General features: G+C 37.8%; 1 protein-coding gene across 6 annotated transcripts in view; it reads right to left on the minus strand.

Moving 5' to 3' along the window:
* Positions 1-15,918, minus strand: part of fam13a (family with sequence similarity 13 member A) — a 62,899-nt gene extending 46,981 nt beyond the window's left edge. The window contains exons 1-4 of one of the 6 annotated variants that reach the window (XM_034688696.1): positions 15,636-15,918; positions 9,194-9,389; positions 4,933-5,142; positions 3,073-3,250 (exon numbers count right to left, since the gene is read on the minus strand). In XM_034688696.1, the coding sequence (XP_034544587.1) occupies positions 3,073-3,250; positions 4,933-5,142; positions 9,194-9,389; positions 15,636-15,662 (611 nt within the window). In that variant the 5' untranslated portion in view covers positions 15,663-15,918. Of the gene's footprint in view, positions 1-3,072; positions 3,251-4,932; positions 5,143-6,265; positions 6,379-9,193; positions 9,779-15,635 lie in introns of those variants that run through there. The other 5 variants (XM_034688698.1, XM_034688701.1, XM_034688697.1 and 2 more) reach the window with 5 other exon arrangements.
* Between the last annotated feature and the right edge of the window lie 230 nt (positions 15,919-16,148).

Below are 16,148 nucleotides of genomic sequence, written 5' to 3' on the forward strand. Positions count from 1 at the left end.
ACTTCACTAAATATGCTATAGCACCTCCTGCTGGCCTCAAGGTTTCACAGAGCGAGGGAGAGAAAAAGCCCTTCTTTCTCTCTCCCAGTGGAAACAAATAACTTACAGCAGCTCTTTACAAAGTATTTGCTGTAGCATTTGTGGAATACATTTCGATTTTTTTTTTTTAAAGTATTGTTTTGGCGGTGTTTATTGACATTAAAAAATATATACATATGAATCCAACTCTTAACCCTCTGTAAGCCCTAGGAAAAAGTTACGTTGAAGGTCTTAAGGCGATCAAAAATGAGCATTGCTTTAAACTGATATAAATATGTCATATATTGATGGATCATTCCAATTTTTTTTTAAATCTTTTAATTAACTTCAGTATTAATGTGACATACTGAATGTTCACTAATATTATAATTAACCCTTTAGTTACGACGTGTTTAAGAGCCAGAGAGAGGAATTTAGGGGAAGAAAAAAACACCAAAAATGGATCAGCTCCTGCATAATATAATGAAAACTGGAATTCTTTTTTTGAGTCAACACATTTTGACATATGTTGATGACTTACAACAACACTTTTTTATCACTGCATTATTTTTCATGTAATGTCCTATGTTTAAAAAAGTTACGTTGAAGGTCTTAAGGCGATCAAAAATGGGCATTGCTTTAAACTGATATAAATATGTCATATATTGATGGATCGTTCCAATTTTTTTTTTAATCTTTAAATTAACTTCAGTGTTAATGATACATACTAAACATTCACTAATATTATAATTAACCCTTTAGCTACCACGTGTTACAGTGCCAGAGAGGGGAATTTAGGGGATGAAAAAACACTAAATTATTATCTCCTGTATAATACAATGAAAACTGGAAAAAAAAATTTGGGGTCAACACATTTTAACATATGTTGATGACTCACAACAACACTAATTAAATGACTGCATTATTTTTTTTGCAAAGTCATGTTTTTTATCAAAAAGTCACAATTTTGGCCTCAAATTAACCAAAAGTGGGCAGTCTAAACTGTTATAAATATGCCATACAATAATATATTTTTTCAAATTTTGAAAAAAAATCTTTCAATGGAAGTCATTCATCACTATCAATTGAAACAAATTTTATTTTCAAAAGTTTAACCCTTCATATGCCAGTCTGTGACTGATCCTTTGTTATGAAAAAACCCATGAAAAGCAAATGAGCTTTCTCTATAGGTTTTTGGCTATAATTTGATCCCCCCTACACACACACACACATTACTGTCACCATGCACATATACATACATCAATCTTGAGGATCAATATCAACACACAGAGACCTTCCTTGGTTGAATCTAATTTCAAAATTGCATGAAAGGCTCCAAAATGTAAAACTATAGCAAAAATTCCCAAAAAGAGCCAAAAAAATGATAATCAAAACCTACATGAAGTTTGGCCCACAGTGGAAACATGAAAAGTGGTTCATTCAGCTGAAAACCCTGAACATCATAGATTTTGAAGGCAAACCTACAATGTCAAAGCTGTTTTGAAAAAAAATAGGATTTTTTCCTGCAGAATAATGGCATTCAAACTTTGAGTGTTTTATGCTTTTAGGTGGGGATTTAATCAGGGCATTTTTCCCATAAGGAATTCATTACTCCAATTTTGGCTACAGATATTCCCACACACACAAAATAATTTCACTAAACACACACATACACCACTTCCAGACATCTCAAGGTATGCAGTGAACTCAAAAAAGTCTGAACCCATTTGCCCTTTGGTACTCTAGAGCAGGATTTGTGCCCCTAGTGGACAAAGGGAGAGTAGCATGAATTTGGCAAAGGGATGAAAACTAAGAAAATGGCGCAATCTGGTGTTCTATGGTAAAAATCAAAATTTTAGGTCCCTGTGGTTTGGTTCACAACAATGAGTAACTCAGAACCTTTTTTTCTGATGTAGTAATTCCAGGATCAAAAAACGTGGTTTGAATGGGTTTCAATGGCTGCCATTTTTGGCTTAAGAGCACGAACGTCGGTAAAATGAGTACACTGGAGGACATTACACTTACCAAATCATATATGTAAAAATTTTGTAAATTGACCCAAATAACTCCACTGTCTTTAATATCATGCCCCAAGCTTAGAAAAAAACACCAAAACACAACAGGCAAATATTGCGAATGACCAAAAATGGGCTAAGGCTTACAGAGGGTTAATATCTGACGCACAATACAGAAATAGAGAGAAGATGATTGAATCCCTCAGCTATCAAGACTGTGTGCCCATCTATTTTTTTCTCAGACTAAACCAAGTCTTCTTCAATCCAAGTATAAGGCGCCTACATGTTGACTGATAACACTTCCAGCTTTTGAAAATGACTAAACTTTTCAATAAGTTTGATTTTCTTTATTGTTTTTTACTTACAAAAAAATATATTATTGGTTTCGCTTTATCTTGTGCTGCTATCTAAAGCTATCAGAATTCAGATTATCCTTAAAGCTGCTGTGCTACATGCAGAGCAAATGGCTACATGTAATGTTAAAGATGCTGCATGTAGTGACAAACCCACAGTGAGATATCACCTTTGCTGCTCTGTGAAGATTTTTGTATGGTCTCTGAGTTTTTTAAATTAAAGCAACTTAAATGCTTCTGTTTTTTTTAATTGTATCAATATAACATCAAGCAGCAACAGTATGCACTCAAAAAAAAAAAAATGTATCTACTGAATTTACGCTTTTTGTTTGGAACCAAATTGCACCGAGGCAAAGAACGCCTTTGAAAGTTCTGGATTATTACACAACTAAAGAGCCTGGCATTCAAAAATGAAGCATGGAGGAGAGTGAGTACTGCATGAGTTAAGTTGAACCTTCAAAATTAGTTCACAGTATTAACTTACAACACTATCCTTTGCTTGACAAAATCTGTAATGACACATTTTCTAGATCAGCCTTGTTTCTAGTATATCTTCTGTAAAACTGTTTTCATATAGGAACACATTCATACTGTTACCAATACATCTGTGATAAGCCCATATCAGCCAACTACTGTCAGCCAACAGACGGATTTGTCAGTCTCTGAAATAGAAAAGTGTGACTCACTGGAAGACACTTGGTCCAAACACAGTGGCGAGGTTGAGGGTAGTCATGCGGTTTTCCTTGTGGTTGCATTCAACGAGGGTGAGGAAGTGGCAGAGGTATCTGAGGAGGCTGAGGTGAACATCTGGAAGCTGCTGGAGCATGTCTCTCATGTCTGAGTAAGACACATCATCACCACACTCTACAAAAACACAACAAGACATCAGAAAAGGTCAGAGGTTAGCATCCTACAAAATTATGTTTGATCAGTCACTGTTGGTTGCCATTCAGAAAGCTTTTGTCTAATGATTGATAGGTGCTCTGCTGTGCTGACACTGGAATAATTGATTGATGTCTAATAAAGCCAAGTTAACTGACTTTAAAGCAGAAGTGATAGCTCCATCCACCTGCTCTCAGTAATATCTAATACTGTGTTAATTTAACAAGTAATGTGTGAGCATTAGAGTAAAGAGCCTGGAAATATGTTGATGCTATTACTTGGGAAACATAATTGGGTCAGAGTTGGCTAAACGGATGTGACAACTAATCCAAAATGAACGAGTGACGCAAACTATGTGCGTGCGTAAGTCTATGTGAGTGTGTGTATGTGTACGAAGGTTGGCAGGTGTGCCGGTCTGTCTAAGGAACTACAACGAGACGGGAAATAATAATAATAATAATAATGGCTCAGAGGGATCACAGCTGCTCTTGCTACGTCAAGTTCTGATTTTGTGTACCTAACAGCTCAAAAGTGCTTAGTACCTACGTACATGTGTGTGGTTGGGGGGGTCCAAGATTTTAAAGGTTAGTGCATGAGGCATTTTTTAAGGGGATGCAGAGACCACTTCGACCACATCATAAAGCACACCACATAAAACCCAGACAATGCAAGTGGATCAAATAGTAGCAGAGTGAAATGTGGACAGGATAGCTTTTATGTTAATCAAGTCAATAGACTTTTTACAACTAACACCCAAAAAGGAAATATACTCAAGAGCTTTTAACCCTAATGATATAGCTTAAGTTATATGCTTATGCTTCATCAAAATTATGGAATATCTTACTAACCTTTTGTGATATGTAGCCATTGCTAACTTAATGGATGACACTTAGAAAAACTGTTGTCCGTCTATATGTATCCATATTTCAAAACATCAATTTTACAATCAATCAGTTTTGCACCTTAATCTGCTTGCCTAACCTTTTAGCACTGTCTTATGAGTTTTATAAAGTAGCCATCTAATGGCAATACGGTTTTAATTTGTCTAAGTAACCAAAATATTTTTATTGTCTTGGGTAAAAAATAAGCATTCCATTTAATGTAGCATTTGGCCAGAGGCCCTGAAAATAGGCCAAAATGTAATGGGTCTATGAAGGAAAAACTAATACGGCCGCCAAGATGTTCACTCTCCCTCCATTACAGAGATTAAAACAAGTGATGGAGGGAGAGCACAAAGTGACCATGGACACTTCATCTGTCAAATTAATTTACCCTCCAAGATTAAAGCTAGAATTAAGAGCACTATCACTTTTCCAGTATCTGTCTCTCTCACTCTCACAAACATGCACTGGACACAGCAGTGTCTTCTCATGTTTATTGCCTGGTGCCAATGACGGCAGTGCTAATAGCACTGATAGCTTCACAAGTGGAGAGAATATGTAGGTCATGACCATAGGTCATATTCTCTCCACTTGTGAAGGTGTCAGTGTCATATCTTGGATTTTGGAAGTTGGCAGGTCTCACGTGATGTTTGGAAACGTATAAAATGTGAGCTGGAAGGATATATCTTGGAAACTATGCCCTTGGCCGTCACAGATAAGCACCAAAGATAGCACTTGGAAGACAAATTTGTAATGTTACGACCAGACACAACTTTTTCCTACCTTGGTACTGATGTATCAGTGCCTGCTGAACTGAGGAGTCAACCAGACCTTCTGGCAAGTCCCTGAGGTACCGTTTGAGCAAGCTTGCCACAGTACATGAGTCAGATTCAGATAGCAGGTCCACTTCTTCTCCGCTCTCAAGCCGCTGCTTCAGGATCTCCACAGCACGCACATTCCCGTTCACTCTGAACAGACCCTCCTGATGCAATGCTGAAGGAAAACCACAAAAACATTGTAAACTTCAGGAAAACTTCTGATGCTTCTATGCGCCAGTCTATCAACTAATTAATTACATAGCTAACTATGCCCAATATAATTTCAAGATTAGAGATTCAAGAAAGCTTTATTGCCAAGTGAGCTCGCACACACAAGGAATTTGACGTGGTGAATGGACTACTGGTACTTAACAACAAGACAGTAAGGACACAACAAGACAGTAAGGACAATAAATATATAAATCTTAACAAAAATCCAAAAATTCTAAATAAAAATAAAAATACTATCTGTACAAAGAAAGGTATAGAAGTACTTCTAAAGACATGAAATAAGATAAATTAGCCTAAGCCAGAGTGCACATATAGTAGATGAATATAATAATAAAATATGTCATGGAATAAATTACAATATTGCACATGGTTATTGAGGTATTGCACCGTAATTTCAGTAAATATAATAACACTTTGATACATTTCGAATACAAATGTTTTAAATAAATGTAGGCTGTATTGACATACGTTGATGAAGTTATCTTGAAAGTGCCTTTAGTTACATTTTTTTAAGCCAAATATGACTAATCGTTAATAGTAAGTGATATATATCACAAATTAATGGTTGGTATTGAAGAACAATTTTGTATCAGTTCAGTTCTTGTCTACATAGTGTGTATACATCCGTAATAGTTGCCATATTTTATTTTATTTTTACTTTATTTTATTTTATTTATTTTATTATATTATATTATATTTTACCCTTGTCATTGCTATTATTATTGTTATTATATTTTTTACTATGTCAGTACATTGTTGTATTCCCCTGTCCCGTGTTGTAAGCTGCTGTAAACAAAATAATTTCCCCCAACGGGAGACAAATAAAGTATATCTTATCTTATCTTATCTTAAAAAGCCACCATGGTTTTGTGAATACGATGGTCAATGAAAGAAGTTTTGGGGGCCAATTATCTTCAAATAGCGCCTCAAAAGTTAACCGGCTAACTATCTCGAGCTTCTTTTCGCTAATTCTAGCTTCATGTCAGGTGGACATAAAGTGACGGGAAGCAGCTCACTGAAGATTTCACCAATGTGTTCACCTCTTAAACTGCATAAATAAGGTTCACCTCGGCCTGAGTCAGCTGCAGCAGACAGAGGAGTGGATCCTGAAGAACTATACAGACTTTGGAAACGTTGGGGTATGCTGGACATTGCTATTCAACAAACAGGACTGAGTGGTAAGTTAATCGCAAATTATACTTTAGTTAGCCAAATAGGCTTAATTGTTTTTTTAACTGCGTCACTTCCTTCCCATACCTATGGGGCACCGAAAACAAAACTGCAACATTTCTCCACATTTAGCAACAAAACGTCATAAAAATGTAAAGTGATTTTTAAAAGTTGCTTTCTTTTTTTAATCACATTTAGAAGAATATTTGTGATTTTGTGAAGATATTAAGTTAAAATCATTGTTAAATCCAAATGCTAAATCTAAATCTACATGTTAAATCAAAACCTAAATGTAAAATCTATATCTAAATATTAAATATAAATGTAAATCTAAATATTTAATATAACCCAGATTGCTTTCCTGTTAACTCTAAGTGTAAGACTGATCAACGTTGGCCTCCTGCAGGCCAGGAGGATGGTTGCTCGATCTTGGAGATGGACTGAAGTATCCTCTGCACAATCTTGGATTAGAGAGATTTCAATGTGTTACACTACAAAAGTTAACCTATGTAAAAAGGGGTAAAATGCAAGAATTTGAAGAGGTGTGGGCACCCTTAATGGACTTTCTCGACAACAGTAGATTATTTATCTGTAAGATCTGTGTGACAATTTTATTTTATTGTTCTTAATTTAATTTTATTATTATTATTATTAGTAGTAGTAGTAGTAGTAGTAGTGGTAGTAGTAGTAGTATTTTTTTGTGTGTATGCAGTGAAGGCTGCTTGTATTGTATTTTGCAAAACTGCCTTTAAAACATTTACGGCAGGCAGCCCGGCTAGTAACCCGTAGGAGTCAGTACTGACCGACTATGGTTAGGATACCTGTATGTCTTCATGAAGCTCTTATTTTGGTACTAACGGCGCCCAATACAAATTCACACTGCCGCCTATCGGAAGTACCAAAATAAAAGCATTAGAAGGAAAAGCAAGGCAAGGCAGCTTTATTTGTATAGCGCATTTCATACAAGAGGGCAACTCAATGTGCTTTATATTAAAAGATTAAAAGCATTGGAGACATTTAGACAGGCATAAAAGAGCATAATTAAAATGACAAATGTGATAAAACAGAAAAGAAAGGAAAATTATAAACATATTAAAAATTGCATTCAAATTTTAATTTAAAGTGGGTTAATATAAGCTAAGATAGGAAGGCAGTGGCAAATAAAAAAGTCTTACTCTTTGATTTAAAAGAGGTGAGAGTTGGAGCAGACCTGCAGCTTTCAGGGAGTGTGTTCCAGACATGTGGTGCATAATGACTGAACGCTGCTTCACCATGTTTCGTTCTGACTCTAGGGACTGAAAGCAGACCAGTACCGGATGACCTCACAGGTTGAGGTGGTTCATAAAGTAGTAGCAGATCAGCAATGTATTTTGGGCCTAAACCATTCAGTGCTTTATAAACCATCAGCAGGACTTTAAAGTCTATTCTGTGACTGACAGGAAGCCAGTATAGAGATCTAAGAACTGGAGTGATGTGGTGTACTTTTTTGGTCCTTGTTAGGACTTGAGCAGCAGCATTCTGTATGAGCTGCAGCTGTCTGATGGACTTTTTTAGGGAGTCCTGTAAAGACCCCGTTACAGTAGTCTAGTCTGCTAAAGATAAATGTATGGACGAGTTTTTCTGCATCCTGCTGAGACATAAGTCCTTTAATCCTTGATATATTCTTAAGGTGATAGTAGGCTGACTTTGTGATTGTCTTAATGTGGCTGCTGAAATTAAGAAAGCAATACAGATGCTGGAATAATTGTCTCACAGGCTCACAAGGTATGAGAGGCCTCTCGGAAATAGGCATACATGGGCCATTGTGTTGGGTTTTGAGAGCAGGGAGTACACTGTTGCCGAAAAGAGATTTACTACACCTAAACTACACGGTGAGGAGGAAAGCATCTTGTGGAAATCAACCACATACAAGAGAGCCTTTTTGTCACAAAGAAGGTAAACTGTGCAGTCCCTATATGTTTTATTAGCAATTTTTAACAGAAAATCTTCAGTGTAAAGTCAAGTAATGTCTGCATCACATGTTGCTTTGCCAATGTTTACCTTAGTGTACTTGTCATGTGTAGTCATCCCATAAAAATGAATTAAAGTGTAAAACTTTGTCATACTACAAAAGGCCTGAAGTTTAAGAAGCCATGGTGGAATTACATTTTCTTGCACTGACATCTAGTGGTCAAACAGTAGGAGTAAAAAAAACAATTAATTAGGATAATACCACCAACACAGACTGTATAACCAAGTACAGTTTATGTACAGGTTTGGGTTTTTATCCCAAAATATGTGTACTTCAGATAGGCGTTGATCAATTTTAATCTAATGTAAGGACATTTTGTATTTTTTTATATATTTTGGTGCTGTTACAGTCATCCATCACATTGAACAAGGAGGCATTGAGATAATCTGGGATGAGAGCACACTGAAAAAGTCTGAAATGCCTCTGAGTTTCAACTTCCCCCCATACTTGGCTTGTTGTCACTGAATAAAAAAAGTAAAGATAAGATTTAAAGATCTCATGAACACGTCAGCAAACATAGACTATGATGTTGTTGATGTATAATTTAACCATTGAATAAAACTATACATTTCTGCTGTGCTAATCCCAAATTGGAAAGATAATGGTTTGATGGAAACATTTTAAATGTTTTGCTTTTTTTAAGAGAAAACAAAATATATGCTTCAAAAAGCAAAAGACCCTACAGAGAAGAAGTGAAATTCTGGTCTGGACTTTAAAGTTCACATTTATTAGAATTGAAAAATAACTAATCATAAAGAACCAATCAATCAGGACATTTTATTCTCTCTTTTACATGCTGGTGTGTTTTCCTCACCATGCTTTCTGAGATAGTCCACCATCCTCCTTAACACCAGGGGAACACCATCCTCAACCAGGCCCTTCTGATGAAGCTCAGTCAGGGTTGTTCCAAACAGCTTGGTGCGCTTTGCAGCCACTGTCCTGGGTCGCAGTAGTGGTATCTGAACCATCCTCTTCATGTCTTCTTTAACCTGCACTGCTGTCTTGTTGTGCTACAGGAAGAGGAGCATACAGCTACAGTCAGCCACTGACACTGCAGGCACAAAGGGCATCAAGCTGGATCATCAGGTTAGACACCATGGAGACATCTCTCCGGAAGGCCATCTCTGGTACAAAGACCCAAAGGTATGTGTTGTTGTGATGGTGGTGAGTCCATGAAAGCATACCTCCTGCAGTCATACACTTAAAGCACAGAGTGCGCTGTAAGGAAGAGGAAGTGGAGGGCTGGCTCTGCATGTGTTGCTACGACAAAGATCAAGTTACCATGCAACACCTTTGGTCAAAGGTATTGCCAGAGTGACACACATTGGAGCACTAAAAGACACACATGCAGGATCACGGTGACAGCCATGACTATGACTTTGAATGTAGAGTTTGCTAAAATCTGGAAGGGTTGCCAGTCAAACTGTTTATATTTGAACATGGGAAATTGGTAGTTTCAAAAGTTTTGACTGGAAGGTTATTTGAACATACACAGAAATATTTTAAGCTAACATATAAACTTAGAGTGAAGAATCAAATTACTGACTACTGAAAAGTGTATGTGTTTGTACTTTACTTACTAACTCTAAAAGCGGACGGAACAGAATACAATGCTCTTGTAATTCAACTATTTCATCATTATCAAGGTGTGCAGCCTGGTATCTTTTTTCTATAGTACTCAACTATCATAATATCATTAATTTATTGGATAACTATGAAGCACCATTGTATCAACAGCGTTCTTATATAGCCGCTTCTTGACAATTAGCTAATTTTGACACTTTGTGCCTAGTTCATTATTTACTATAGAACCATCAAAAAATATCTATCATTAATTATACATACCTATATGTTAAAAACACAATCTGCAAAGTTTCTATGTAGTGCTTTTTAACAACTGTTGCTGCTCAGTAGGTCAGAAGACAGAGTGGGTTTCAGTAAGCTGCCTAAACAGCTGTTTGTTTGTTTTAATTTTCCACAGGAACGGTTCACAATAAGTGATATTTTTGGCTGTTAAAACACAGCAGAACAAGATTATTTGTCAGAAAACACTACTAACACATGTACAGGACAAATTCAGCAGAGAGTAGAGGTACAGCTTTGTCCACAGGAGGGGGCTAGAGTCACTTCAAACTGAAAGTTCCTCCAAGGACCTTTAAATTACCTTTGAATCTTCAATGGTAATTTGTCGAGTTGCTTGTTTGGGCATTGTTGTTGGTAAGTGTAGGTCAGCACTGTTTAACTTATTTTTCTTTAAACTTAAATATGACTGTGTCGACCAAAACAACATAAAATGTGTATCCTCATCCTCAACATCCTTCCATGCACTCAAATTCCTGTCTGCTATTTGTCCAAATTTCTACAGTAGTTTGACGCTAGCTTGCATTAGAAGTGAAGCTGGAAGCGAGAGCTCAAAACTATAAATGCCATTAAAAAGTATTCCATCTGGATCACCAATGTAACCAAATGAAACAGAAAAATATATCCAACAACTGCAGGGGCTTTTCACACTGAACTTAGTCATTTTCCACCTCTGCTGTCTCTTAATGCCACTTTGAACCCGTTCTCCCCCGGGGATAAACCCTGAGCATTTATCTTGTGGGGTAATTCACCAACTGTTCAGCATGTCTTATCTGATAACTCAACCAAGCAAACGGTTCCTCATGCTGCGTCTATCCTTGATACACAGACTGTAAAGCAAGCACACCAGCTGTCTTTGTCTGAGTGTAAACATTGTGTGTACACAGAAATCTCTCTATAAGGAGCCAGCATAGCACAGACAGGGGAAGATTACTGATTCAATTGCCTCTTTAAATAGAGCAGAGTGCGTTGATGGCTTTGTGTAGGCAGTAAAAAGGACAAAACAGTGAAGACACACAAATCACAGGCAGGATTCAGAGTCTGAGTAAAGAGGGATCGACTTCCTGTACTTCATTGTAAGTTTTCATCTGGTTGTCATAGCTCTGTCTGCACCATGTGACATATTGTTATAATTCCAGAGTTCACTGCTTCAAACGAGTGAAGTGACCCACACTCTGACATGAGAGGCCCACAGCTACTATTTGGCCACAGTGACACAGTTGGTTCACCATACTGGGGAGGCAGAAGAGGGTGCTAAAGAGGAGGAAGAATTTATTCGCTGTGTGGAAAATTGTTGTAGACAGAATGGGTTCAGGCATGTGCCACAGTCAGGTCAGCTGATTAAAGCCCACCTCACAGATGGTGCAGAGATGGCTGAAGAGGAAGATCTTTACCCTGGCAGATGCTCCGGCAGAGTGAAGAAAACATCTTGGACAGACAATGTGTTAATGTAGATGTTATCCACTCCTCTTTCACAGGCTCATTAAAAATATTCATCCTGATGAATGCCATGATGTAGACTATACCAGTCAAAAGTTTGGACACACCTTCTCATGCAATGGTTTTTATTTATTTTAATTATTTTCAACATTGTAGATTAATACTGAAGACCTCAAAACTATGAAATAATGTGTGTTTTCCATAATACGGATTACAACAGTAGTCAAATAGGGCTATCCATTGTGTACTAACCCTACCTCTGAATAACACAACTGATGTTCTCAAACACTTTAAGAAGGGAAGTCATTCTACAAATGAAGGCTCATGTTAATTAGAAACCATTCCAGGAGACCACTTCATGAAGAAGACTGAGAGAATACCAAGAGTGTGCAAAGCTGTCATGAAGGAAAAAGGGGGCTACTTTACAGAATCTAAAATATAAAAATGTTTGGTTTGTTTAACACTTTTTTTGTGAATTAAATAATTCCATATATGTTCTTTCATAGTTTTGATGTCTTTGGTATTAATGTACAATGTTTCAAATAATTAAAATAAATACAAACCCTTGAATGAGAAGGTGTTTCCAAACTTTTGACTGGTAGTGTACATCTACATTTTGTCTTGTCTTAACTTGACTACTTCATGCCTGGATGGTTGCCTTGACATGATTAAAGACTGTGTCTTATTATGGCTGGTTAGAGACTTGGGTAGTTGTTGCTGTTTTTACACATTGGTAGACACTAAAATGTCATCTGTCTTCACAGTTTTTTTAGTCAGTGATTGAATAAGATATTCCTATAATTCATTCGCCTAATTATTTTGGTCTGATATGTCTGTATGGAGTTAAGAGATTAAAGGTTAAATGTGAGGTTAAATTAAAGTTACTATTCAGGTTTATGTCTGTGGTGTCCAGTCTATAGTGGGTAATTTAATTACCCACTATTTTAATAGGTCACAGTAGAGTTAATGCAGCAATGGGCTGCAAACTGTCTCCAGTAGTACTACTCCTGCAGGTGTTAAAGAGCTAAGCCAGTCTGAGCTAAGTCTGACTGGGATAGGCATTACTGAACAGATGTCACCTAAATCGGTCTTTACTATCATGTGGACGGACGGACGGACTGACTGACGGACGGACGGACGGACGGACAGTTTTCTTGATAGTAACAAAAAACAGACAGTTGTAACTGTGGTAACCCACTTTCTAGTTTATTATATGAGTCATTCTGTCACAGGTAAATACCTAGTTGTCAGTTTTTCACCTTTTAAGGCCCATTCAAGTAAATAACTACTACTTTTCCTACAACTTTAAGAAATATTACTGTAAATCATGTCATCAAACCCCACCTGACACCAAAGTGTGATCGACACCCTCTGAGAAAGTAAAATACTTTACACTTCACTACCATATGGGGAACTAGGAAAAAAAACAAATATAACTTAAACTGCACTTTGATAATTTAAAATACAAGTTGTCTGTAAGAAATAGACCATTTTAACATTGAACATCCAGAATAAAAGAAGTGAAACACTTGTAGAAATAGAGGGTGCTCTATAGGTGAGATGAAGCAAACCACAAGGCTCCTGAAAAACACTCAAACTTTTGGATCCTATAGATATTTATTTGATGACTGACAGAGTAATTAAGTAATGACATATGGAGCAATGACAATTGTGGTTGTCCAGGATTTTTTTTTTATCATTTGTCTCGCAAAAAGTTAACATAACAACTTATTTTCTGTGAATGAATGTAAATGAATTCTGGTATCAGAATCAGAATCAGAAGTACTTTATTTATCCTGAGGGGAAATCCAGTCATTGAAACCTACAACAAGAAACTGAATGTCGGAGGACCAATCTGCAATCCATTTGTGTGATCTGTGTTCCCATCCTCACACCGGAGTGTTGCTGTCATGTTGGTGTTTGCCCTGGTTGTTAGCAGGTTTCCTTGTAAACTTGTGCTTTTGTTCTTTTGTTGCTATAAAAGTAACAATAAACTGAGGCTATAAAAACATTACACTCTTCTCCCTTAAGTCCTTTTTTAGACTTGTGCAAAGCTTCTCGAAATTACTATGGAGAAAGAAAAGTAATGTGCATGCGGGAACAAAAAAAGGCTGAATTTTTCACCCCAACTTTACCTGAAATATTTTCTACCTGTTGCAGTTGGAGTGAGCTCATGTTAGAATGCAGCAGGAAATCTAAAGGGAAAATTCCCTGTGAGCGAGCATGCAGGGGTGATTCGTTTACATCAGGCGGCTTGTGTTCTCTCTAGTTTTGCTACTGTAGCGCAAAATAATAGCAGAGGCTGCCAGTTTGTGCTTTTATTAATGTTTTTAGGTCACACACAGGGAAGAGTGTGTTGTAAGAATAAGGCGAGCATGTCTTGGTTCTTTAATATGAAAGTTTTATTTAATATTTCCAGAGAAGTGTGTCTCTGTACACTCATATCCCCAGTCAAATAATGCTCTTAGCACAGACTGGCATATCACACCACTACTCTCTCCATCTGCATTGTCAGAGTAATAGGAGCGTGCTTTGATAGTGTATGATAAAATCATTGATTAAAATTTCAGGAGAAGCATCTAGGATCTGGCTGTATGCATACACAAAGCCATGAAGTAGCACACTTCGATAGGAAGCACTGTTCAGTGGTACACCGAAGAGAGCCCCGAAGAGCGGGTTCACACCAGTGTATGGGATCAAAATCACACACACACACACATCTACCCCCATCCAACAGGGAATACTTCATGCTGTCACATGTGTGAACTGTCAGCTCAGGAAAATTTAAGGGTCAGAACTCCTGAAATTTCTCAGTGATCCCCCACAACATAGAACCCACTTTTTAAGCGTCAACAAGTCAATAGCAAGGTTTGTGGGAAGCTGATCCTTCACATTTAAATAGCTTTAGGGCCTTTGTTAACTAAAGCAGCCAGTAATGATAGGAAACACTTCCTGGTAGTGCTCATTTGCCTCCATTGTTTACTGAGACAGTCTGCTGTGAATAGCCTAATGATTCTTGTCCCCTCTTCCCCTCCCTGTCTTTAAAATATTTTCACACTTCAGCGGCTGACAGTGACACAAAGCTATTGTCATTAACTGCTGAGAGACTCTTGAAACTATTGACTGTCTCCCTTCTGATCTTGAGAGGAACACTATTTCAAGTGTGAGCTTGAAATGTGTGAAGTGTGAGACACTATTAAAAAACTGTGCCGTTCAAGCGAGTCAACACATCTTTTAGGTTTAACAAAAATAAACTCCACACAGACAAGGCCATCTTCTTGTGTCATTCTAGCTCTCTCAAAGAAAGGATAGCAAGCCCAAGCATGTGCCCCTTCTTTCCCAGCCCTCCTCCCCTCTCCCTCCCCTCCTGTCCCTATGTGGGTGGCCATGTAAGCAACTGGTAGCAAAAGCACCACAGGCACTGCAAGCAGCTGTTCAAGACAAGGAAAGTAATTCTAGAGACATGTGGTTTGAAAAGTAAACCAAAAAGGGCATGTTAAAGTGATTTCGATTTTGTAAAGATACCTTTTCCATTAGGGAAGTTTCGTGAAAGTGACCTCATAGAGGCAGTGGAGTTAGTTGGGAAAATATGACGGTTGTAGGCAGGAAACCAAAAGCTCACTATGTGTATTTATCCTTTTTCTTCTCCTGCAGTTATACGTTTGTACGGGGGCTTGTACCGGGCTGGCAGAACCAATGTAGAGCTGTGTTAGAAGGACATACTGTCTCTGTTTTGGCTGCATGTGAAAGTTTTCTTGAAGCCGGTAGTCATCTATGTAGTTAGAAAAGTTTCCCTTCTTCAGATTTTAAGAAAACCGTATGTTTCTAACAGAACATTAAACGCACAGATTCATCACAAAGGCATGTATAGACACTAACACTGCATTCTTTAGCCCTTAATCACAGGTTGAATGGGAAGTCTGTGAGCCAGCTCAGCCTTTGTAGCTTCTACTCACACAGATGGTCAGAGCTCCTGCCCCCATTCTTCCACAGAAGAAGAAGAAACGCCTGTGGAGGCAAAGATGAGAGGAAAAACTTCTGCTGTCTTCCCTCCTGCTGTCTTCTTCACCCTGTTCTAGGACAAACTGTTGGACGTCCCCAAGTGTTGGGATCCCTTTTCACTCTTAAAAGTGCCATCCAAGTTCTCAAAAAAACAAACAAACCACAAGTAATCCACATCGAGAGAGTCGTATGCTGTTCATGCTATGAGCACAGAGAAGTGCTTGCCTCTTTTCTTCCTCCCTCTCTATTCCCCTCTCTCCTCCCAGGCTGAAATCTGAGCCGAGCCCTCCCATTGGCTGACTGGTCTGGTCATGTGATTAAAGGGTTAAATCCCCAAACTTTAAATCTGTGCCTGCAGGATTCATCTGGCTGCCAGTGAGGGGGGAAGAGGAGGAAGCTTCTAAGCACTGGGAACCGGAGAGAAGCAAAGTCATGTTGCTGCCACTACATTGAAAATAGAATAAAAA

Source organism: Notolabrus celidotus, chromosome 7 (genome assembly GCF_009762535.1).
Source record: "Notolabrus celidotus isolate fNotCel1 chromosome 7, fNotCel1.pri, whole genome shotgun sequence".
NCBI classification, from domain to species: domain Eukaryota; kingdom Metazoa; phylum Chordata; class Actinopteri; order Labriformes; family Labridae; genus Notolabrus; species Notolabrus celidotus.